This window comes from Peromyscus maniculatus, chromosome X (assembly GCF_049852395.1).
Source record: "Peromyscus maniculatus bairdii isolate BWxNUB_F1_BW_parent chromosome X, HU_Pman_BW_mat_3.1, whole genome shotgun sequence".
Lineage (NCBI taxonomy): Eukaryota > Metazoa > Chordata > Mammalia > Rodentia > Cricetidae > Peromyscus > Peromyscus maniculatus.
The window spans coordinates 36,645,853-36,669,274 of record NC_134875.1 but is presented as its reverse complement, the minus strand read 5'-3'; the positions used below and the strand labels follow the sequence as shown (position 1 = coordinate 36,669,274).

At 45.1% G+C, this 23,422-nt stretch overlaps 1 protein-coding gene across 3 annotated transcripts in view; it reads left to right on the top strand.

The window, feature by feature from the left end:
* Nucleotides 1-2,553: 2,553 nt before the first annotated feature.
* Nucleotides 2,554-23,422, top strand: part of LOC102912887 (uncharacterized) — a 102,318-nt gene continuing 81,449 nt past the window's right edge. Inside the window, exons 1-4 of one of the 3 annotated variants that reach the window (XM_076561454.1) lie at nt 2,554-2,717; nt 2,896-3,346; nt 3,956-4,001; nt 5,180-5,427. In XM_076561454.1, coding sequence (XP_076417569.1) covers nt 2,636-2,717; nt 2,896-3,346; nt 3,956-4,001; nt 5,180-5,275 — 675 coding nt within the window. In that variant the 5' untranslated portion in view covers nt 2,554-2,635 and the 3' untranslated portion in view covers nt 5,276-5,427. Of the gene's footprint in view, nt 2,718-2,895; nt 3,347-3,955; nt 4,002-5,179; nt 5,428-23,422 lie in introns of those variants that run through there. The other 2 variants (XM_076561458.1, XM_076561457.1) reach the window with 2 other exon arrangements.

Below are 23,422 nucleotides of genomic sequence, written 5' to 3'. Positions count from 1 at the left end.
ACCAAGAAATCCGTCAGGAAAATCTGTGTGCAGGTAAGTTTCCCATCTAATAACTATGATGAGCAAAGTCCCATGGGAAAATGGTGTAGAAACTCCACAATCATATTCTTTAACCTAAATCCGTGGTTCTCAACCTATGGGTTGCAGCCCCTTTTACCTTTTGGGTCTGCAGACCTTTAAAAGAACATTGAAAAACAAAGATATTATATTATGACTCATAAGAGTAGCAAAATTACAATTAGGAAGCAACAACAAAAATGGTTGGTGTCACCACAGCAGGGGAAACAATATTAAAGGGCCACAGCATTAGGAAGGTTGAGAATCACTGACCTAAAACATTGAGCATGTAACTAAACATGAAGGATTCACAAGATTTCATTAAAGCATTTCAATCCTGAAGAGTACCTCACAGAAGGTAACTTATAAGAAAATCATACAGAGCAGTAATTGGGTTCATGAATCACTGCTGTTCTACAGCAAAAGTTGCTTATGGATACAGGTTTCCTGTCATTGCAGGGATATGTAAGATTGTGCTACTATATAGCAGCAAGCAAGCAGTAGATATCCTGAGGAGTCAGCAGAGGAGAGTCCCTTCCCCAGGTAAAATAGGGGACAGCAGAGTCAAGAGGATCAAGGGTAAAGGCAGAGACGGGTGCTGGTTTCCAGACTCACACAGATAACAGATTGGAGCATTGCAGGCCTTGGTGTTTACCTGTGTTATCTACTCCCATAGTGCACCCCACAGCTCCTCTGGGTTACACAGCAAGCATCCATCTTTTAGGGTGTGGTGTCACCCATCAGAGAGGGATAACCCTCTGCAACACTCTCTGCTAAGTCCTGGGAGCAAACTGCCAGAAATAAAAGAATACATCGAGTGTCCTGTGAGCTCTGTAGAAAAGGGAGGAAATGAAGAGTCTCTGGGGCACCCTGAATGCATGATTGCTTACCTCCTTCACACCAACCCTGTGAACAGCACATTGGGAAATTTATCTCAGAATCCGGGGTTGGTATGGATGCAGGAGCTAGGTATTTGTCCTTAGTGAGGAAAAAGCACTCACGTTCAAATTTCTAATTGCTCGCCTATGTTGCAGGGATGCTAGGGCTAAAAGGAGGGTTGGTTTGAAACAGCCAAGCCAGGAACACTGAAGATGAGACACAAAGGGTTTCTGCGATCAGTAGAACAGTCAAGCTGTCTCACACTGATAAAGACAGGGCTCCCAGCTAGTGTGGGCAGTCCAACCAGGCCACCAAGTCCTTCAGGAAAGCACACATGACACTATTGTCTCCTTATATAGCCTGGCTTCTACAGCAGCTAATTGTGAGAGGGAGTAAAGTCTGTGTCTAAGAGAGCCTCCCATTTCAGTGTTTCAGGGAAGCCTTTCATAACCACACAGGAGATAAGGAGAGGAGGAAGGACAGTTGCAGCTGCTTCTTGGTGACTGAGAAGAAAGAGAGCTGAGGATAATTAAAAGCACCTGGGACAGCTGAACTATCACAGGATGCAAGAGTACCCAGTGTCTAATGGAGACATGAAAGTCAAAACCCACAACTTCCAAAGCCCTCCTCAGGGATGGCCAAAGGGGTCTGTGGTTTGAGGGGGTCGAGCCACCACTCACTAGGTTGGCAATAGGTGAGCAGACCATGATCATCTCCTTGGTGTGGGCTAGACCATGTGGACCATGGGACCTCCAGTGTTTCTGCCTATGCTAACCCAGAGAACTAACCCATCTTCTAACAATTACCTCAGCCATTGTCCAGACTCTGCCATGATCCTATTAAAAACAAAAACCATGAAATGACAGAGCTCAGTGGCTCTTCTAAATTTTGGGAATGTCACCTACTCTAGGGAGTCTCTCTAACTTTTCCTCAATTCTGCCCCTTCCTGCAATAAGTATTTGTAGAGCTTGCATCCAGATTGGCTTACTCCTCCTGTCTTTCACCTTCACAGCTGTGAGACAGGTTTGGAGCCATTACCCCGGGTAGATATTTGATATCCTCGGGTATCTGCATCACCCTAGGACCTTGGTCAATCACAGCTAGGTAGAGCAAGGTCTCCATCAGAATGAGCTTGTGAATACCAGTGGAATTCAGCCCTGTTGGGAGCACAGTCTCTCAGCAGGATCTTGCCCTGGCCTACCCACATATTTGCCATCATACTGGGCTCTTCAAGACAGCACATCCAAGATTGGGGCATTTTGTTTGAAGGACTTTTCCTTAATTTAATAAAATGATTTACCTGGGCTCAAGGGCCTGCTGAGTTTGAGGTCTTTGTGTTACTCCCTGTGACTGAAATTGAACAGTCCAGCCTTACCCAAAACGAGAGGTGTCAGCTAAGGAGCAAACCAGAGCCACAGGTTTCGCACCCCCAGCCCATACACACTCACTGCCTTTCTTTTTTAAAGAACTCCTTGCCCTTTGCAGGCCTAAAGTGCTTCAGGCTAGATACCTCAGCGGACAAGCCCACAGCCAGTGAGTCTGTGCAGTCCAGCAGGTGTGATTGGACACATTGTAATTACGTTGAGTGTCCAGAAGACAAGCCTTCCAGGTCAAGAGTCAGAGCTGTACCTGTGGCTCCAGACAGTGAGGACGTGGCTTTAAAGCTTCGGAACTAGTTACTGATTGAACGATTTCTGGCATGGAGAATCACAAGGGCTGCTGCCACAGATTCAGAAGGATGCTGTGTCTAGGAGCTAATGAGGACCAGGAACAACAGCATGGTCAGTAAAATTTTTCTGACTGGACTTGGGCGAAGTCCTGGAAGCAAATTGGGTGGAACGGCCAATGGCCAGGAACTTCGATTACCCCAAATCTGCCAGTGGCCCTTCTCTAGGCTTTCCCAATGATCCACGGGCCACGATGCTCAGATCTTTATCTTTGTGTTTTTCTCTCTTGCAGATGAGAATGCAGTAGTCCTGGAGGCTGGAGAGGAAGGAGGTAAGAGACGGCTTGTACAAAGCGTGCTTGCTCAGGGTGAGCTTGATCAGGGCGAACTTGCTCTGAGCGAACTTGCCCCAAGCAAGCCTGCTCAAGAAGAGCTTGCTCAGTCCGATCTTGCTCAAGAATCCACAGGAATGGTCGAGGGAGAAAACAAAGAAGAAGAAATGGAAGGAGCACATGCTGGCGATGGTAGTTCTGGCCCCATGGACAAGGGGATCCAGGCAGAAGGTGGTCATGGCAGTAGTGTACAACAGCAGCCTCAGCAAGAGGCGGCAATGCCTGAGGGCACCAAGAGTCTCCAGGCTGGGGACAGGCAGCCTTTACGGCGCTACACCAGATTTACCCAGTCTCAGCTGCAGGAACTGGAGCGTCTTTTTGAAGAGACTCGCTACCCCAGCTTTCAAGTAAGGTAAACAGAAGGCCCTGCTAGGCACCTGGCTTTCAGGCAGTGCATCCAGGCTGTCCTTTGGTGCTCCCTGGATCCCCGATTTCCTCTAGAAACAAAGCCACCATGTCTGGACAGTCCAGCAGAAATTGGCTTCTAGAGTAAGGGGATGTGCCCTAGTCTAACTGGAAAAATTGTGTTTTGTTGCCTGTTTAAGTGGCACATTAGTGGGAAATTTAGACAGTGCTTGTTCTAAATAAGTCCCTGTACATATCAGTTAGAAGCCTGACGTATAGCTGGGAAAATGCAGGAGGGATTCCACCTCAGATTGAAATCTGGCTAATACTTTTCATCGTGGAGGTTCGCTTAATGAAGCTTTATATGTTAAGTACATGGAAGACATACCTGTGTTTGGGGGATTTCCCTTAATTTTGGTCCCTGAAAGAAACTTCTTAGTAAAGTAAGTTGCAAAGTAAATGTGAGGAATAGTGTATGTGTGTGTTTCTGTGTGTGTGTATGTGTACGTGTGCACACAGATAAGTGTGGACACAACCATTTAAAAGCAGACAGGACATGTTCTTATACAGTTTATTTCCACCACAAGGCTTAAATGTTGTAATCTTTTCACTTCAGGAAGGAACTTGCAATATCTATGGGTGTGCCAGAAGCAGATGTGCAGGTCAGTGTTTTTAAAAAAAATTAATGTTTTGGAAGGGTTCCACATCTTGTGATATTGCTGTCTAGAAGAGAGGTGTAGCAGCAAATTGGGATCTTGAAGTTGCATCCCAAAGATGCCAGACCACTCCACACCCAGGCTAGGCTCAAGATGACGAAAGACCTCCATTTCCTCTGGCAGGAAATGCAAACCTGGACACCTGAAACCTAAGATGCCAAGGTGCTTTGTCTAACCCTCTGGGAACATAGTGTGTTCTCCATGACCTTCTGAAGGCTGTGTAGCCCGCATGCCTCACTTAAGTGAAGAGACCATGTTATTGCCCACCTTCAATTCTTTCATGCTTCGGGTCTCAGAAAACCTTTTATCAGACTTCCCTTGTTCTAGTCTGTAAATGTCAAATGCCTGGCATAGTTCTCAATCAATACTGTGACCAGGAAGCTCAAATGGTCCTGAGCCCTTTTAACTGTATTTGTTGGTTATGTACGTGAACTCTGCTCAGCATTACAATCATCCTTGGCTTTTCTAGACCACATGCCCACAAAGGAAAAGGCCTATAGATAGTATGCTTGGAGGCTAGGGATGAAGCATAGAGCAGGAAAAAGTGTCCTTTGTCTCATAAAATGTGCATTCTGGATACTAACAAAAGGCTATCACCATGGAGCCTTTCACAGACAGCTTTGGGCCTTGAGATAGTTCTCCCGGGTTCCAAAATAACTCTTTTTGATACTTTTCAACATGTAGCAATGATCAGAAAATCATTTACTGAAAGAAAGCATTAAAAATATCAATTGATGGAGAGAACAGGCAATATTCTGGGTCTGTCAAATAGCTAAATGCCTGGGTGTGGTGGTACATGTCCTCAGGGGCTTAATGGGCGTGTTTTGACTGTTTCAATGAGAATGAAATCTGTTGCTTCCAGCATTCTGAACAATCAGTACACACTTGAGGAACTTTCTTATGGTTAGATCGATAAATATTTTCTGGGTAATCAGAAATATGGTATTTTGCTAGGGGAGTAGCTCAGGCCTGGAGCACATACCTAGCACACACTGGCCCAGGGATGGAATCCATATATGTTCTAAAATGTTAGTAAAAATTGAGCTAGTATACATGGTTACAGCATGTGTTCTTCCGTGGTGGTACAGTTCAGTGTACTAAACAACCCTTTCTTCTGCTTGAAGGATTGGTTTAGGACCAGGAGAGCCATTTTCAGGAGAAGCAATAGAATGGTGGTGCTGATTGATGCACAACCTGTTCCCAAGAACAACGATCCTTGAAGATTTTGGAGCAGCACATGAGTGCCACCTCTGTTGTGAGCCAGATGACCTGGAACCTGGTCCTGCCCCCAGAATCTCAGCCACCCATGCTGGCCATGACATTTTTTTCTTCCCTGCAATTATATCAGCAATAAAGATGTATATTCAATGTATGTTGGTTCTATTGTTTTCAGGTTACTAAAATATGGGAATCAGTATTTGAACCATAGTAGCCTATTCCAGAAATGGCATTTATGGCAGGAGGAGACACTGGCAAGCTGTGGTCACTGTGATTTTCCAAGTGAAGATGGTTTCCAGTTTCTTTGCTGATTCATGCTGACCCCACATGACTCTCTGCCCCCTCATTGTGGCCTTGTCAACACAATTCACCTCTGGGGAACAATTATTTGTAAAGTCAGCTGCGGCAAGTCCCCAGCAGAGGACACTGTTTTTCTATTCATGGCTGTTCCCACCTGCACTCCTGTAAGTCCCCCCCTGGGCCCAGCTGGTTAAGACACAGGAAGTAAAAGGCTGGATAGCTCCAACTGGGCTTAGTATATATTTGTTTCCGTTTCCTCCTTTGTCCCTAGGAAGAGTATCAACAGCACATATCAGTTCCACACAACTGAGGAGAACAGGATGTGAATCCACAGTCCACTGAGACACAAGATGCCATCCTCAGGTTTGGTTCATGGAGCATCAGGCCCAGTGAGAAGACTGAAGCCACAGGATGTGGCAGCCAGTTACTTGAGCAGGTCAGCTGATAACACTTTGTACCTGGAAGATTGGTGGCAAGGGCCTGAATGGAACTCAAGAAAGTCATCTCTTGCTTGAACATCCAATGTGGAGCCTCAGGACCCTTCCTCCTGATGCCTCCAGGGCCCCAGTTGATCCCATCTCTCTATCTCGCTGGTTCTCCAAGTGTGGTCCCCACCATGAGCCATTGGGATTTATCCTATGATAAAAATGATTGCAAAATATCATCCAGAAGTCAGTTAGGAGCAGGGGTTTTGGTGGTTGTGACAGCTGCAGCAGTGTGTGTGTGTGTGTGTGTGTGTGTGTGTGTGTGTGTGTGTGTGTGTGTGTGTGTGGTCAGACTGGGGGGGTCAGGAAGGAAGAGGGGGCCCATGGGTGTGGGAACTCTTCTTCCTACAGAGAAACAGAGGAAGCCAGAAGCAGCCAGGAACTCAGGCTCCCTAGAGACAATCTGAGGCCCCTGGAAACCACTGCTTTCACTCCACCTTTACAAGACAGAGAACAGTTTTCAAACTATTCCAAACCCCATGGGACTGTAGAATAAGCACTGAGCTCCATGGGGTCTACACAGCCTGGGACCAGAGGCTGTGCTCAGACTTCATTCCTCCTTCTAGAGTCCCTTCCTGCTCTTCCTGACCAAAGACAAACAGGGGATCCATAGCTGCTGGGCCTGTCAGCTTGCACATCACCATGTACATCATATCTCCTGGAGAGCTCAGCGTGGATTTTCTTTGCAGAAGGTGATGGTTAGTACAGAGACCCACAGTTGGTCCATGTGCAACAACACACAAGAGAAGGTGGAACACTCAGGTCTAATGGGACATCTCTGTCATACCCCTTGTTCACAAGCATAGGGGCTATGAGGATGACTGGTGGAAGATTCTTAAAGCCAGGGGAACTAGTTATTTGTACTGAAATATTATTTGCTAGACCTGAAAAGGGGAGACCTCAGGTTCATAGCCATAGATGCTGCCCTAGTGAAATTCTGATACCTGTTACTACAGCAAGGGCTCTCAAATCAGCGTGCTGGGAGACATCATAAAGACTCAAAAGCAAACTCGCAAGTACCTGCAGCAGGCAAGGTCCCTGGAGCACTCACATTCCCAGAGACTGAAAATAGACTAAGGATTGCAATGGCAGGAGAGCACGGTATTGGGACAACACCATGCAGTAAGTTTGAGGCTGTACACCTAGGTCACAGCTCTCCATCTCACTAAGATGGACTTTGTTTATTTGGACCTGCAGCTTCACATATGCAAAGAAGCAGTACTGCTCTATTCACAGACTGACTGTTTCAGAACAATACCAGGGTCTCAACAATGCTTACAGCAGCTATGAAGCAAAGGTCTCCGAAATCTTGATTACTGAGGTTCTCCAAGGCAGGTGACAAAAAGCAGAGAGAAGACATATTAGTCAAGATCTCTGAGCAGACAAGGGTGAGACCATATGCTCCCTGAGCTGGAATAAAATAAATGAGTCAGAAACCCCCCTTGTGGCCTGGATGGATGGATTCTCCTCTCCCTCTCAAGCATCAGGACTCTGGCCAGTGTAGCTCCTAGTGCCCTGGACATCCACAGAGAGGGTGCAAACCACACATCATGTACCCCTTCCTCCCCCTGTCAAACCTGGGACAAGTATCTGGGAATTTCCCAGCTGGGCCCAGGGGGGGGACTTAAGGGAGTGTGGGTGGGAACAGCCATGAATAGAAATACAGTGTCCTCTGCTGGTGACTTGCCCCAGCTGATAGTATAAATAATTGTTCCCCAGAGGTGGAGTGTGTTGACAAGGCCATGATGAGGGGGCGGAGAGTCATGTGGGGTCAGCATGAATCAGCATAGCACCTGGAAATCTTCCTCACTTGGAAAGGCACAGTGACCACAGCGTGCCAGTGTCTCCTCCTGCCATAAATGCCATTTCTGGAATAGACTACTATGGTTCAAATACTTATACCCATATTTTAGTAACCTGAAAACAATGGAACCAACATACATTGAATACACATCTTTATTGCTGATATAATTGTAAGGAAGAAAAGGATGTCATGGCCAGCATGGGTTGCCGAGACACTGGGGGCAGGGCCAGGTTCCAGGTCATCTGGCTCACAACAGAGGTGGCACTCATGTGCTGCTCCAAAATCTTCAGGGATCGTTGTTCTTGGGACCAGGTTGTGCATCAATCAGCACCACCATTCTATTGCTTCTCCTGAAAATGGCTCTCCTGGTCCTAAACCAATCCTTCAAGCAGAAGAAGCATTCCTTTAGTACAATGAACTGTACCACCACTGAAGAACACATGCTGTAACCATGTATACTAGCTCATTTTTTTTTCCTCTTTTTTTATTTTATTTTATTTTACAATACCATTCAGTTCTACATATCAGCCATGGGTTGCCCTGTTCTCCCCCTCCCACACCCTCCCCTTCTTCCCAGCTTACCCCCCATTCCCACCTCCTCCAGGGCAAATCCTCCCCCGAGGACTGCAATCAACCTGGTAGACTCAGTCCAGGCAGGTCCAGTCCCTTCCTCCCAGACTGAGCCAAGTGTCCCTGCATAAGCTCCAGGTTTCAAACAGCCAACTCATGCAATGAACACAGGACTTGGTCCCACTGCCTAGTTGCCTCCCAAACTGATCAAGCCAATCAACTGTCTCATCTATTCAGAGGGACTGATCCAGCTAGGGGCCCCTCAGCCTTTGGTTCATAATTCACGTGTTTCCATTCATTTGGCTATTTTTTTTTTTCAATAAAATACTAGCTCAATTTTACTCACATTTTAGAACATATGGAACCCCTCATGGGCCAGTGTGTGTTAGGTATGTGCTCCAGTTACTCCCCTAGCAAAGTACCACATTTCTGATTGCAGAAACTGTTTATTGATCCAACCCTAAGAAAGATTGAAGACTTACCTCAAGTGTGTAGTGATTGTTCAGAATGCTGGAAGCAACAGGTTTCATTCTCATGGAAACAGTCAAAACACCCCCACGAAGCCCCTGAGGACATGGACCACCACACCCAATCCTTCAGATATGGGACAGACGTAGAATATTGCCCTTCTCTGCATCAATTGATATTTTTAATGCATTTGTTCAGGAGAGAATGCAGATCTAGCTGGTGGGTTGTTCCTGGTCCCTGCTGTGTGCTGAAAAGTATCAAAAACCCTGGAGAACTATCTCAAGGCCCAAAGCTGTCTGTGAAAGGCTCCATGGTGATAGCCTTTTGTGAGTATCCAGAATGCACATTTTATGAGACAAAGGGCACTTCTTCCTGCTCTATGCTTCCTCCCTAGCCTCCAAGCATACAGTCTATAGGCCTTTTCCCTTGTGGGCATGTGGTCTGGAAAAGCCAGGGCTGATTGTATTGCTGAGCACAGTTCACATTCATAACCAACAAAAGACTGGTAAAAGGGCTCTGGGACGTTTGAGGTTCCAGGTCCCAGTATTGATTGAGAACTAAGACAGGCATGTGCCATTTACAGACTAGAACAAAACAAGTCTGAGAAAAGGTTTTCTGTGACACGCAGAGTGAACGAGTTGAAGGTGGACAGAATGAATTCTTTGATGAGCTTTTATCTGCGTAAGACATCATGTCACATACAGAGAGAATAATAAATGGGGAAGCTTTCATCGATTTGAGACATCTTCCAAACACCCGTGGTCAGCATTGTTAGGGACACCTGACAATCGGTGAGCCAGCTGTGCCCAGGTTGGCTCTCCCATGGGGCCTCTGTTGCTCACTGGACAGGATACACTGACCCCTGCACTGCCCACTTAGTCAGAGCTCACTATGTCCTTTCTCTGCTCAGCACTCCATGGCCTGAGCTTTCAAGCCATCAAGTGATAATCATGACTTTGGCAGGAAAATCAGAGGCTGCCACCTAGTTCATCTGAACCACAACTGCTCTCTCTGTCTGTCTCTCCCTCTCTCTATCTTTCCCCTCTTCCTCTCTTTTATTGTGTGTATACTGGTGTCTTGTGTAGAAATAATGAAGAGTGAGCCCCTCTCTGAACCAGGAAAGGAGTGGACAGGTCAGGGATCCTCCCTTCAGTCTTTCAACCAGCCACATGACTTTGGAGGGTTCTTGCTGAACCCCTCTGGTATGCTGTATCCCAGCAACAGGCGCTGGAGCATTCTTGTTGTATCCAGGCCTTAGGTCCTGTTTCTGGTTGCAGGTCTCTTCCTACAGGGACTCAGTAAGGACTCTTTCTGCTGTTTGTTAGAGACACATGGTCGAGAGAGACAAGTGTTGATTTAGAGGGAGGCCAGGACTGAAAGCTGTTTTGGAAGACATCTAGAAGAATTGTATCCTGAGGAAGAAGAGGGTGGGAGGCTGAAGTGAGCTCCAGGGAAGGGTAGCTCTGAAAGAGATGGTAGAGGCATGGCCAGGAGATGGTCTAGGGACAAGCTGGGCTAGTTTTCCAGTACCAATTATGAGCCTCGCCAGGCAGTGGTGGCACATGACTTCAATACCAGCACTAGAGAAGCAAAGAGAGGCAGATCTCTGTGAGTTTGAGGCCATCCTGGTCTATAGAACAAGATCCATGACAGGCTCCAAAACTACACAGAGAAACTTTGTAAAAAACCCAAAAGAAAAATATGATCCCAAAGAAGGAGGTTGGAGCTGGGGTACCCAGCAGTGCCCAGGAGAGAGGCCACTGAGAAGTGAGAAGACTGTGCAGCAGGAAGATGACATGCTGTGAGCATGACTGACTGTGCATCAGTACAGAAGTGAGGCAGGCTGCAGGACAGTGGTGGGTATTTCTCATGTAAGTCAGCCTGGCCAACCAGGGTCCAGTGTACAGAAAGAACTCTGGGCCTTTGTAAAATCTCCATGACCCTATATGTGCCTTTGTGGGGCTCAAATTCCAGTAAAAATGGTTCTGCTGTATGGACAGTTGACCACATAAATTACCCTGGTGACTCTGAGAGGGTCCTGTTCTTCCTGGATGCAAGCTAAGGCTGGCATAACAAGCTCTCAGATAGTCCCCTGGTGGGGTGGTAAGAATGTTCAACTTCTTCAGTGACCCCCATGGAGAATGAAGAAACATACTAGTAGAAATTGTTTATAATGACTTAGTATATGTTGATTTGGCTGTGATACTCATATGTCTAAATAAAAAGCTAGGAAGGGCCTTGATATCCTTCATTGGAGAATTTACTCCATAGGCAAAAGTCTTACCTAAGGATAGATGATTTTACAGACCATGAACATCATGCTCTCACAAGTGCAGTCAGGGTGATCTTTCCAAAACGCCAACCTGACTCTGCTGCTTCTCTGCTCAGACACTGCCCACAGCTGACCTCTGCCCTTCTGACTTTGCCAGAGCCCAACATTGTCCTTCTCTGACCTCATGTTCCATTTGAATTTGTCACCATCAGTGTTCCTTGGTCCACCTTTGTGCCTTCTGGTTTTATTTCTGACTTGTCCTACTTTCTAATTCAACTGCGAGGCCGTGTCCTGTGCTCACTTCCTGCCCTTCACACCTGTGTGAGCAGGTCTGTACTGCCACTAGTACCTCCTATTGCTGAGTTGGGATCCCTGAGGGCTCTGGGGATTGGCCTGTCTAGTACTGAATGTGTTCCTGTGGGCCCTGGACTCATGCTGGGAACAAGGAAGCAATTAGGCAGGTAGCCTATTCCCATATAGGAGGGAATGCAGCCCACCAATGTCCCTGTGCCAACTCCAGTGTACCTGGGCCTCTCCACAAGGCTGAGAGGGTGGGCACTCTGCTGGCTACCGGATAACAGCAGTGTGCCAATATTTTGCTAAGTGAGTGAATGACTTAGGGGTTGGACTTAGGGTTTCTGGCAGGAAAAAAGCACAGGTACCCACATGAACCCTAGCACAACCTTCTCACCAAGCTTCAAGGAGGTCAGTGCACTAAGGATCTACGCTCTCCTCCCACAGCTTGCACTACTGGAGGAACCCTCTGGTGTCCATAGCTCTACAGCCTGCTTGACTCCCTTCCTGTTCCCATTTGTCTGTCCTGAAGCAGCAGTGGGATCCACCAGTCCTTGCTGTGACCATCCCCAACATCGGTCAGCTGGATCATGATGCTTCACCACTCCATTTCCATGAGGTGGTCTATTCTTACCTTTATTTCTTGTTTATACCTCCCTCCAGGAATAAAGTGGGCAGTCAGTGAAGAATAAAAACAAAGCAAGACCCAAGAGTGGACACTTGACTAGGGAAGAAGAAAGGATGCTAAGTGATGGAGAGATGTTGGTAGTGTTTCAGCACTAAGTTTTCAGCAGGCTTCAGGGTGCCTAGCCAAGCACCATCAACCAGTGTCCCAGTAGCAGGGATCTCGGTATGCCAACTGGGAAGAGGCCCTTGCAGAGCAAGTCTGCAGAGAGCAGGTCACTGAGGAGCACAAGTGGAAGATCTCCCATGTCAGGCATGTCTCAAAGGCCGGGGGAGTTTCCCTGCCTGTGTCTGAAACACCAAGTCTCCAAAGCTATGGCCCAAACTGGATCAAAGCAAAAGCAATTACTCTGGGAGCAGTATTGGGAACTGGTAAAACTCCCCTTATCTGAGGATGATCTCCAGTGAGTCTGTCTCCAACAGGCCTAGCAGGCCTGGGGAGCAATCTTCTCTAATGAACTTCTAGGAGCCAAGACCCCTGTCAGGGCCTTCCTTCCAGGCTTCCTGGTATGATTGACAGTTGCTATGGACTGAGCCCCTGAGGTCCAAAACCAACAGCAGTTTGGAGCTTCAGTGAGCAGGTTGTGTTTACAGGGAAGGTGTGGCCCTTGGGAAAGTAGAGTGTAGAAGGAGCCTTCCAAGTTGCGTCTCAGCTGAGACCCTGGCCTTGGTGAATGATCTTCCTAGGAAAGTTGTGGGGTCAACTATAGGAACCAATTTGCTGCAAGTAAGAAAAATGCTTCCATGCTCTGCCTTTCCAGGAGCTTGGTCAGGGTTGCAGGGCCTGCTGGTCCTTCAGCAGGCAGATCAGAGGGCTCATCTTCACCAGGGCTACTGGGGAGGAGATTAGTAGTACTGTTCAGCCTTCATGAGTGCTGGCAAAAGCTGTGAGAATGTTCATACCTGTGCTCAGGTTCCTCACCTTCCTCTTGTTACCCCCACACACACACACACTTCTAGTGTCTTCTCTGAATGGTCAAAGTGTCAAGAGCAGGCCTTTACACCCTGGTCTCCATCCCAGAACTGTCAGTCAAGCAGCCCCTTCGCTGGCATGTGGTCAGACTGGTTCTAAGGCAGCCAACTATTCCCAACATGTTCTGGTCACTCTTAGAATAGAAGGGGCCCTGGAGTACTAGCATGTGTCCAGGAAGTTCCTGTTTTGGGGTGGAAATATTCTGGAGTCCTGGTGCTGGATTTCTTCTCCCAGAAAAGACTTACTTCACAGTTCTAATTACCACCTCACCACTGTCTGTACTTGTATGTTTCCTGTTCTTTATCTTTGCTGTATATCATCTGAATCTGCTGTTGATGAATGTTGGAGACCGACTCTGGACAGCAGTGTCTTGAACCTGTGTTACCTGCCACGATTTATCAAGCCTCGTGTAAATAAGAGGCTTTTAGTCTAACCTAGGAATGTAGGATTAAATAAACCTCTTTAAATCAGCTAGCTGCAGGGGCCTGGGACCAAAGCGACCTCCTGCTGACCCTCCTTAGGAATTTTCTTTGTCCTCTCCTCACTCCTGCTCCCCCTCCCTACCTGAAGCCCTGTTTATAAGCTCTAACACCCAGTCAATAAACGAGGCCTTGACGCAACTCAGACTGCTTTGTCTTTCTTCACGCGCTTGGTCTCCTTTCCCTCTCGCCCCCCATTGATTCACAGGTGGTCCCTCCTCGAGACCCTCGAATAACCTGGCCTGCTGGACGGGTCAAGTGGCGCCCGAACGTGGGGCTCGAGGCATGGCGGCTCACTACTGGACGGCAAAGAGAAATCGTGGTCTGGCCAGACTCACTAGGGTAGAGGTGCCCCAACAGCATCACTCATTCGCCGCGGGCAGCCTTGAGGTAAGTGCCGTTCACTAATCAATGGGTAAAGTGCTCTCTAAAGAGGCTGTCTTCATTAAAGAAATGAAGATTTCAGGGAGAGGGGAATAAGAGTCAAAAAGAAAGAAAGAAAAAAAGATTTAATTAAGTTTTTCTATTTTGTGGAAGAAAAATATCCCTGGCTGGTTATTAATGGCCCAGGCATCCACCCTTTGACGTGGAATAAAGTTGGAAAGGATATCAGTAACTTACTTAAGGACTGAGAGAACGTCCTCGATGCATTCTTTAGTTTCTATGGAGTAATCAGAGATGTTTTAAAGGATTCAAAAAAAAATAGTAGGGTGTCATATCTTCTGGCACTTGCTGAGGACCTATTAAATGATGTGTCTGTCCCAGAAGATGGTAAGAGTGACGTTGCCACAAATCACATTGAACAAAAGACCAAAAGACCCCACCGGGACCCTCAAGGGTCCAGAGGTTTATTGACATCTACCGGTAAGAGCGCTCTCTGTCTTGTCTCTGTCTCTGTCTTGTCTCGCTACGTTTTGTGCCAGTCGACTGATTTGTGCTTTGCAGGCTCACTGGGACAGACATGTCCGGACAGTGATCCTGGGAGGGAAAGAGAGACGTCTCATTCCCTGATTTGGGCAAGGGACCCCCTAGTCCCGAGCCATTTGGGGCCACCTCAGAGGTGATCATTCGATTTTAGGAGTCTCCTCCAGGGAGTGCTCAGGAGAGGAGCATCTTTGGGTACCTTTCCCCATGGTGGGAGGAAGTGCCACTTTGTATTTTGTCCCGGGAAATTGTTAGAGACATTTTGTGGGGTTTTTTGTATGTTTTATTGTGGTCATTGTTACTTTACACTCTGTTTCTCTTCCAAGAAATAAGGTACAAGTCTGACTGACAGGGATGTGAAAGCCCCCTGATGTCTGTTTGATCAAGGACAGAGATCCTCGAGTCTCGATTGTTTTTGGTGTGATTGAGCCTGGAGGGTAAACTCTCCACAGAGCACATCAGGCTGTCATTGTTCTTGGAGCTTTGTTGGTTGTCTCGTTGGGGCAAAGTTTTTCTTTCGTGTGCCCTTGGTCTTGTGTGTAGTGTGTTAACTGTTCTCATTGTTGACTTGACTGTGACGGACACTATGGGACAGTCCCCTTCTTCTCCACTAGATCTTTGCCTAGCCCACCAGAAGGATGTGCGAGCCACAGTCGAGGGGCTTGCTTGCTGTGAGTGAGGCCATCATCGTCTCAGTGCTGATGTGCTGGTACTTGGATTGTCTGTGTAAATGTCATCTGTTTCTGCTACTCATCTCCCTTATTTTCCTGGGGGGAGGAGAGAGAGGCACAGCGAGGGCCACCTCCCTCCCTCCCTAGCTCTCTTGCTATCAGGACTGCAGGCAGCTGGCTGCTCTCACGAAGGTGGGGGTGCGTGCTCTGGGTACAGGCGGGCTAAGATTCTCATGTCCTGCTCTGAACAGGGCAATGGCTGCCTGCAACTGACAAAACTGTGTGAACACTGAACAGAGAATCTGACTTTAGTCAGAGGAGTTAACAAAAACTTTTTTTTCAGGAACACTGGCAGCCAAGGACATACTTTATGACCACTGCTCTCCCTCCCTTCCTTTACTGTGATAACTTCAAAGTCTCTTCTGCCAGCCAGGAATTTCTCTTGTTAACCCTTCTCTGTCCTGATTGTGAAACCTCAGTAACCACCCCCGCAACTTCATCCCCTACAGACAAAGAGAAGCTAAAACCAGGATTCTTAAATGTAGATAAGAACTTAGACGCCTTTTTCCAGGTGGCTTTATCAACTACAGAAACTTAAGAAAACACAGAGTTAGGATATATGACCATCTGACAGAGACTAAGTGGTCATAAAACATCCCAAACTCCCCAAACTCCCCAAACTCCCCAAACCCGGGAGACAGCTCATAAAACTCCTAAACACGGTTGGTGGACAAATGAGAAATAAAGATAACATAAAAAACTACTGATATGAACCTAAAGAGGGATGCGGTGGTGGGAGATGAATTATGTGGTCTGTATTAGCCTCACAAAGAAAGGCATGTGCTCCTTCCAACCTCCCTGCTGTGTGTGAGAGGTTTGGAACTAGCCCCCCTGCCGAGGCTTGTAAACTTCATTTGTATAAACCTTGCTTTTGCATTCTGTACCTGAGGTCTCCAGTGGCTTCTTTGGGGATGCGATCTGGACATAACACTGATATTGCTTGATAAAGAAATGTTAAATTACCAGTTCAAGATACTAGGAAAATTATGCTTTTGTTTCCACAGGAAAAGTAAAAATTTACATGGGTTTTGGTCATTTGAGTTCAATGTGTTACAAATACTTGCCATCATTTAAGAAAATTGGTTTCAAATTATTGTTGGTTAAAATAAAAGTTTAAATAAATGATTTTTTGACTTGAGGAAACAGTTTAAGATGTAAAAATTTAAAGGCTTAAGCATGTCATGAGGGTTTAAAAAATATAATAAAACTTTAAGGTCTAACTTTAAAGTTTAAGTAAACATGTTTCAGATTTTTTTCTCTTGCTTTTCTGCTGTTACATGGAGACTCCAAAGGGTCATAGTTTTAAAAATGTCTGTCTATTCTGCAGGTATGAATGAAAATGTGGCCACATGTATGTTTGGTTTTGAATGTCTGAGTTTGCATGCATGTCCTTCTGTGTTAAGGAATACAAATTAATACTAGTTATCTGGCTATCCAGATACTAGTTTAAAGCATAAAACGGTTCTATTTAAATAAAAACAAACTGAGAGGTATACTTGACTAATATATCTATAGGAGAACAAATTAGCCTGGTCATTATTACCAAACTTAGAGATATTTTCAAGATTAGGCCTAGATTTGTTTGGCTCAGATACATTTAATAGATAATGGTCCTCAAACCTGTCAATGATCTGATGAATATGACATTTAAATTATTTGATTAAAAACTTACTATCGGAAACAGAGACTCCCAGCTCCCCAGCTCCTAGCAATGACTCCCAAGGTCTCCAAAGAAGATATGGAATGACAAGAAGATGCCACCTGAATTGCGAACGACACTGACCACAGGGCAAGATGCCCCAATGCAACGCCTGCCTCCAGGACCCAGCCCAGACTGTGGACAAGTAGTAGGACACTGTCAGTCTTCCATGTCCCTATTCCACAGAAAAGGTACTCTGCCTTATGGGCTTGATGGTGATAGAAGATTGATGTTGTTCTGACTGGTACCTCCAATGCTATAGAGACCTGGGTAGGGATTGATCACTGTAATTTATAGGATTGGAAGCTTCTTGGTCTGCACTCAGATATAGTTTATCCTTCTCAGATTTCTGATAGTACTGATGGCTAGGCTAGCTCTAACTTTGTCAGCATGGCAGCATCAACCAGATCTTTCTGCAAGGCCATAGCTAGCTTGTAAGCTCACTTAAAAAAATGTTCTAAGATGTAAAAATTTAAATAAATCATAAAGGTTCGGATATGAGTCTAAAATAAGATATGTTTCAGATTACTCTCCTGTTCTATGGTTCAGAGCTTAACATTTAGGAGTCCTGATGAGCTGGTAGAGCAATGACCACTTACTGTTCAGTCACAAGCTCAACATTTTGGATTTGTTTTAGATGTCATATAGATATGTCTAATGTAAGCCTAAAAGTGCTTTTCACCAGGCTTAAAATCTCTGTCCAACTTACACCTGGCTTTCTGGACAGAAGTAAAATGCCCAAATCTGTAGTTCTTGTTGGGACTCAAAGGTATAAGTCTACTTCTGCTGTTTTACAGATACCCTTTATCTGCTTTGTCTACAATATGGATTTCAGTACAGATTGGTAATACTAATGTATCTAAAACTTTTATGTCATTCTGCAAAAAGGCCTCAAAGGATCAAAAGAGTCATAAAAACATAGACCCACTCCACAGAGGTCGAAAGAACCCAGATAAGTATTCCTAAAGATGGTATTTTTCCTCTCTCATGGTCTTGGGATTAGTGCTTTTCCTATTACTAAGGGTATAAACCTAAGGGTTCCAAATAAATTCATAAATTTTAACCTCTGTTCCTAGTTCAAATCTGTCTCAACAGATTTCTACTTGGCTGGCAGATACCTCCAAGTTTCAGTTGCTGACTCCACCACTCCAGACAACTGTGGACTCCAGACGTGCTATAGGCTAACGTGGACCAGCCCAGCTAACATGATTCTTCTCTGTCCCTATGGGGTCAGGCAGCTACATGCTACTGACAAATGCCCCCTGCCCAGTTTTTGACCAGCTTTTCAGCCTTTTGGGGGAGGGGCCCTGATAACGACGCCCCAATGCCAGCTTGAAGCAGTTCCAGAAAGAGAATACATCGTCCCATTTTCCTTGTTCAAAAAAGGCTGAAATGCTGGGTCAAAAGAAAACTCCCTGGCATAGAGACCAGATGGCTAATTGTACATGAACCATGCATGGCCATTACAGGCCATGAGTTACTAAAATAGGCCATGAGGTACCAAATGTAATGCCATAATTTTAAGATTAAAATTTGCCAAAAAGAAAACGGGGGAGTGAAAGACCCTAGCCCTTCAGGCTTACACCCCCAAGCCTCAGTAATAGAGAAAACTTCAAGCACCAGGAAATGAGAAACTAAAAATCTAGTTCCAAGAACAACCTGACTTAGCCGTTGTTCAATCTCCCCTGCAACCATATAACAATGTAAAGGGATTTCTGTTAAGAGATGTGCTCAACTGTGACTGGGATAGTTGCAGGTGTTCCAGGAAGGACCACTGTGACCTTTGTCTAAACTCCACTCCTGCCCTACTACCCCCCCCCGCCTTGGGGTTTCAGGAAGAATGTACCTGTCAACGTAACTGTACCCCCTCTGTGATCACTCTGTACCCAGACCTCCCCAAACCCTACACCAAGCACCGTGACTACCACCATAGACTCCAGTAACAGCACTCTCCTTATTCCTTTTGGGGAAAAAAGAGATAGATTGTTTGATTTGGTCCAGGGAGCCTATCTGGCCCTAAACGCCACAAATCCAGACCAAACTTGCGGTTGCTGGCTCTGCCTTACCTCCGGTCCTCCCTATTATGAAGGAATCGCCTTTCAGTCTGCTGCCAGTAACCTCACTTCCCCGAGCAGTAGGTGTCAGACTAGGCCACATAAATTGACACTCCCTGAGGTCTCTGGACAAGGTTTCTGTTTGGGTAGGGTCCCACTGACCCATCGCCACCTCTGTACCCAAACACTGACACCCTATAAAGGAAGCTCTTATCTCAAGGCACCCAATGGGTCCTACTGGGCCTGCAACACAGGATTGACCCCTTGCGTGTCTGCTCAGATATTTAATGATTCTCATGAATTTTGTGTGATGGTCCAGCTATGGCCTCATGTCACCTATCATGAAGAGAGCTCAGTGATGGAATTCTTTGAGCAGAGAGGCAGATACACTCAAGAACCTGTGTCTATGGCTATAGCCTTCTTGCTAGGTATTGGGGGCATTGCTGCAGGAATTGGTACAGGAACTACTGCCCTCATACAAAGCAACCACCTTATGCAGTTACAAATGGCTATGACTACTGACTTAGAGGCCATAGAGAGACCCATTTCTGCTCTTGAGAAATCTTTAACCTTGCTGTCAGAGGTTGTGTTACAAAACAGAAGAGGTCTGGATTTGCTATTTTTAAAGGAAGGAGGCTTGTGCAAAGCCTTAAAGGAGGAATACTGCTTTTACGCAGATCATACTGGGATAGTCAGAGAATCAATGGATAAACTAAGAGAAAGATTGGCACAAAAAATGTGATTTTGAAAATCAGCACAATTGGTTTGAGGGCTGTCTAAAAGAATCCCCATGGCTTTCTACCCTGATCCCCACCCTCCTGGCCCCCCTGATTATTTTCCTTCTCCTCCTCACCTTTGGTCCTTGGGCTTTTCAACGGCTAACACAATTCATAAAAAATCAGATTGAATTGGCTCTATCAAAAACTGTCTCAGTACTTTACCATCATTTAGAATCTCAAGATCAAACTATCGAAACAGGTGAAAGGCTCAGGTTCAGCATCCTACGACCCTAAAAACCCCCTACAACTAAAGGCTAGAGGGTACTCAATGACGGGACTAGTATGGGGCCTGTGGTGGGGGCACAATATACAGAGGTCATCAGAGACCGGCTCAACATGGCACGTTGCCAGACATGGGACGCCCCCCATATGGCCTAAGACAGGGGCCCTCTAGAGTTATGACCAAAGCCCACTTTGGTCATTTTAAAGACAGAAGGGGAAATTGTTGGGAGCCTAAATTTGGATGACTGCACTCTGACCTTTTTGCTTGGGTGATCTGACATAACTACACCCTTGACAACCGTTACTAAGTTACAAAAAACAGTAACTCCCGGAAAAAAAAACACAAAATGTACCTTTATATTAATATACTTTTAGATTAACTTCCTGGAGTATGTTTGGTTGGTCAGTTGCATAAGCAGTGGACCAAAGAGACCTCACCCTGACTCTTTGTCTTCAAAGAGACCTCACCCTGATCCTATTCTTCTATTCTTCAAACTTTCATCCCCCCCTTTTCCCCTATTCATTTCTCCTATCTACCAGCATATATAAACCTGCTTCCCCTTGCAATAAATGAGACCTTGACACAACACAGACTCACTCTGTTCTTTTACAGGCTTGGTCTCCTTTCTCTCTTGCCCACATTGGTCTTTCAGGAGGTGCTTCCTCAAGTCACACCTAATAACCTGGCCTGCTGGACGGGTCAGGAAATTACTCCTCTCAAGGGGCAGTGAATGTACTTGCCAATGATGACTCATGGCAAGCAGCATCTAATTAGTAACCTCTGAGAAAGGCTCTCCTTTCCCAAGAGTTTTGGACATGTCCAGAAGGAGAAGCACACAGAATCTGAGTGACAGTTAGTCTCAGGAATCCAGCAATGCTCCAGAGGGGCCTTTGGAATGGCTGTCCTCGGGCCTGCACTGGCCAGTCCCAAGATGCCTCACTGGGCCATTCTGCTTGCATTAGCAGGGCAAACATCCAAGTTTTCTGAATGAGGAGGGACAATGAGTACCCTCTCTTCTCCCTTAGTAACAAAGACTGTTGAAGGGGCACCATGATTGGGAAAGGCAAGGGGTGCTTGGGAATCTGTGCTCTCGGGTTCTTCTTGCACTAGGATGGTACACACTGTCAGGAGGCCATCAGTGTTGCAGTGAGGTCTGCTCAAACCTCCTAAGTGAATGAGAAAGAGTGTAGTTGGAGTTTTTTCCAGTCCTGCTAGGGCCCGCAGCTGCTCAGACCCATGTAAACACACAGAGACTTATATTACTTATAAACTGTATGGCTGTGGCATGCTTTTTGCTATCTAGTTCTTATATTTCAAATTAACCCATTTCTATAAATCTATACTTTGCCACATGGCTCATGGCTTACCAGTATCTTTACATTTTACTTCTCATGGCAGTGGCAGCAGCAGCTGCAGGCATCTCCTGACTCAGCCTTCCACTTCCCATAATTCTCCTCTCTCTTTATCCCAGCTACACTTCCTGCCTGGGTACTGGCCAATCAGCATTTTATTTATCAATCAATCAGAGCAACACATTCACAGCATACAGAAAGACATCCCCAGCAATAGGGTGATCCAGACCTGACCCTCCCTCCTCAGAGACTGTGCCAGCCTGCCAATCTCTGCTTATTGTGCTAGAAAAATAACAAATAATAGCATTTGAATAGAATAGAGGATGCCTGAAATTGATTTTACAAATGGTATTCTGCATTTTAAACATGGTCTGTCCTGGGATTTTTTAGGTAAATATATGACAACTGCTGTGAACATCTTCCTGTAATGTTATTATTATGGAAGTACATATATATATATATATATATATATATATATATATATATATATATATATATATATATATATATTATATATATGTGTGTGTGTGTGTGTATAGTTAGACAAGAAGGACAAGAAAAATAATCCTTTGAGTACAGATGCAAGTTATGTTTCCAATACTCTTATATGCTTTGCTAAAGTTCACAGATTCAGAACATACACACACACACACACACACACACACACACACACACACACACACATAGTTGGACTCCTGAATGCAGCCCTTTTGGCTTTAAACAATTGCTCTGTCTGTCACATTTTATATGTTGGTTCCTATAACATTTACGTATTTGGATTGCTTTGAGAAGGTAATACACTTCCCCTGAAGGCACAATATGGCCAATGGTTCATATTAGTGGATCTCCATGTGTCATTCACTTTCCTTCCAATGACACAGCTGTGACAGAGTTGAACAGAATGATTTTTTGAAACCCTTAGTCAAGTTGATTATTGGAAAGTTCATGTTTATACGGCCGCTGACATACTCAGAGAGTGTAAATTTAAGGATATAGATGAAGAAGTTATCTTACTGATAGAGAAACTTGGTTTGCTTGTTGCACCTTTTACCAGTTATCCTTTGAGCAGTTTTTGTTGTTGCTGGATGAAAGGCTTTTGTTTATTTATTTCAGTGCTGTATTTGTTTTGTGAAGGGCTTCTGTTTCCCTGTGCCTCCACAGACACTCAGGCTTGCATCATTCAGAAGCACTGGGGCACTTTCCTGTCCTCAAATTATCTCCCTCTGCCATTGCCTTCGTGATTTGGCACATGCTTTCTCCTTGGAATTTCTGAATACTTCACAATTCTTTCCATTGTTTATCCCCAATTTATGCAACTACTTTCAATTTTAAATGTATCTGTCTCCAGGAAACCCATTCCTTTCCTACAATCTGGGATAAATTGACTACTTGTCTAATTTTATACATCATTGTGTTTATCTGAATACTAGCATATATCTTACCGTTTGTATACCTTTGACTCATCTGAATTTCCTGTTGTTCTTTTGATGTCCTTCAAAACATTGAATTTACGTATCAACATAATGCTACTAGGCATTATAAACTTGGTGTAGGGTAAAATGGACAGAAAATATGAATTTCAATTCAGATAAGATACACTTTTTGAGAATTAGCTTGGAATTCTAATGTCAGCACAAAGTAGCTTTCTCAATTTAACTTACAATGACCATTTTTAGTTCAGATAATCAGTCAAAGATGAATAAAGTAGTTTATAAATACATGAATGACTGTTCTAAAATGGTAATATTTAAAAGAAATTTCAAGTTTTCACTTTGTTAAAGTTGTTCAACTACAATAACTTCTATGCATAGTGCATTTAATAAAGAAAACAGCTGTTTGAATAGTATATTTTGTAGCATTTAACTCATTCACTAATATTTTTTCTAAAGAGTTTTATATTTTATTCATTTTATCAGATCCAACAAGGGAGAACCATCATTGAGGCTACTGTCTCATTGGCTGCTGCCTCACATGCCTGCCCTGGCTGCTTTGATAACCAGGAATCCCCCTGTTACTGGATTCTGTTTTACAGGAATTTGGGTATCTTTTAGATATGGG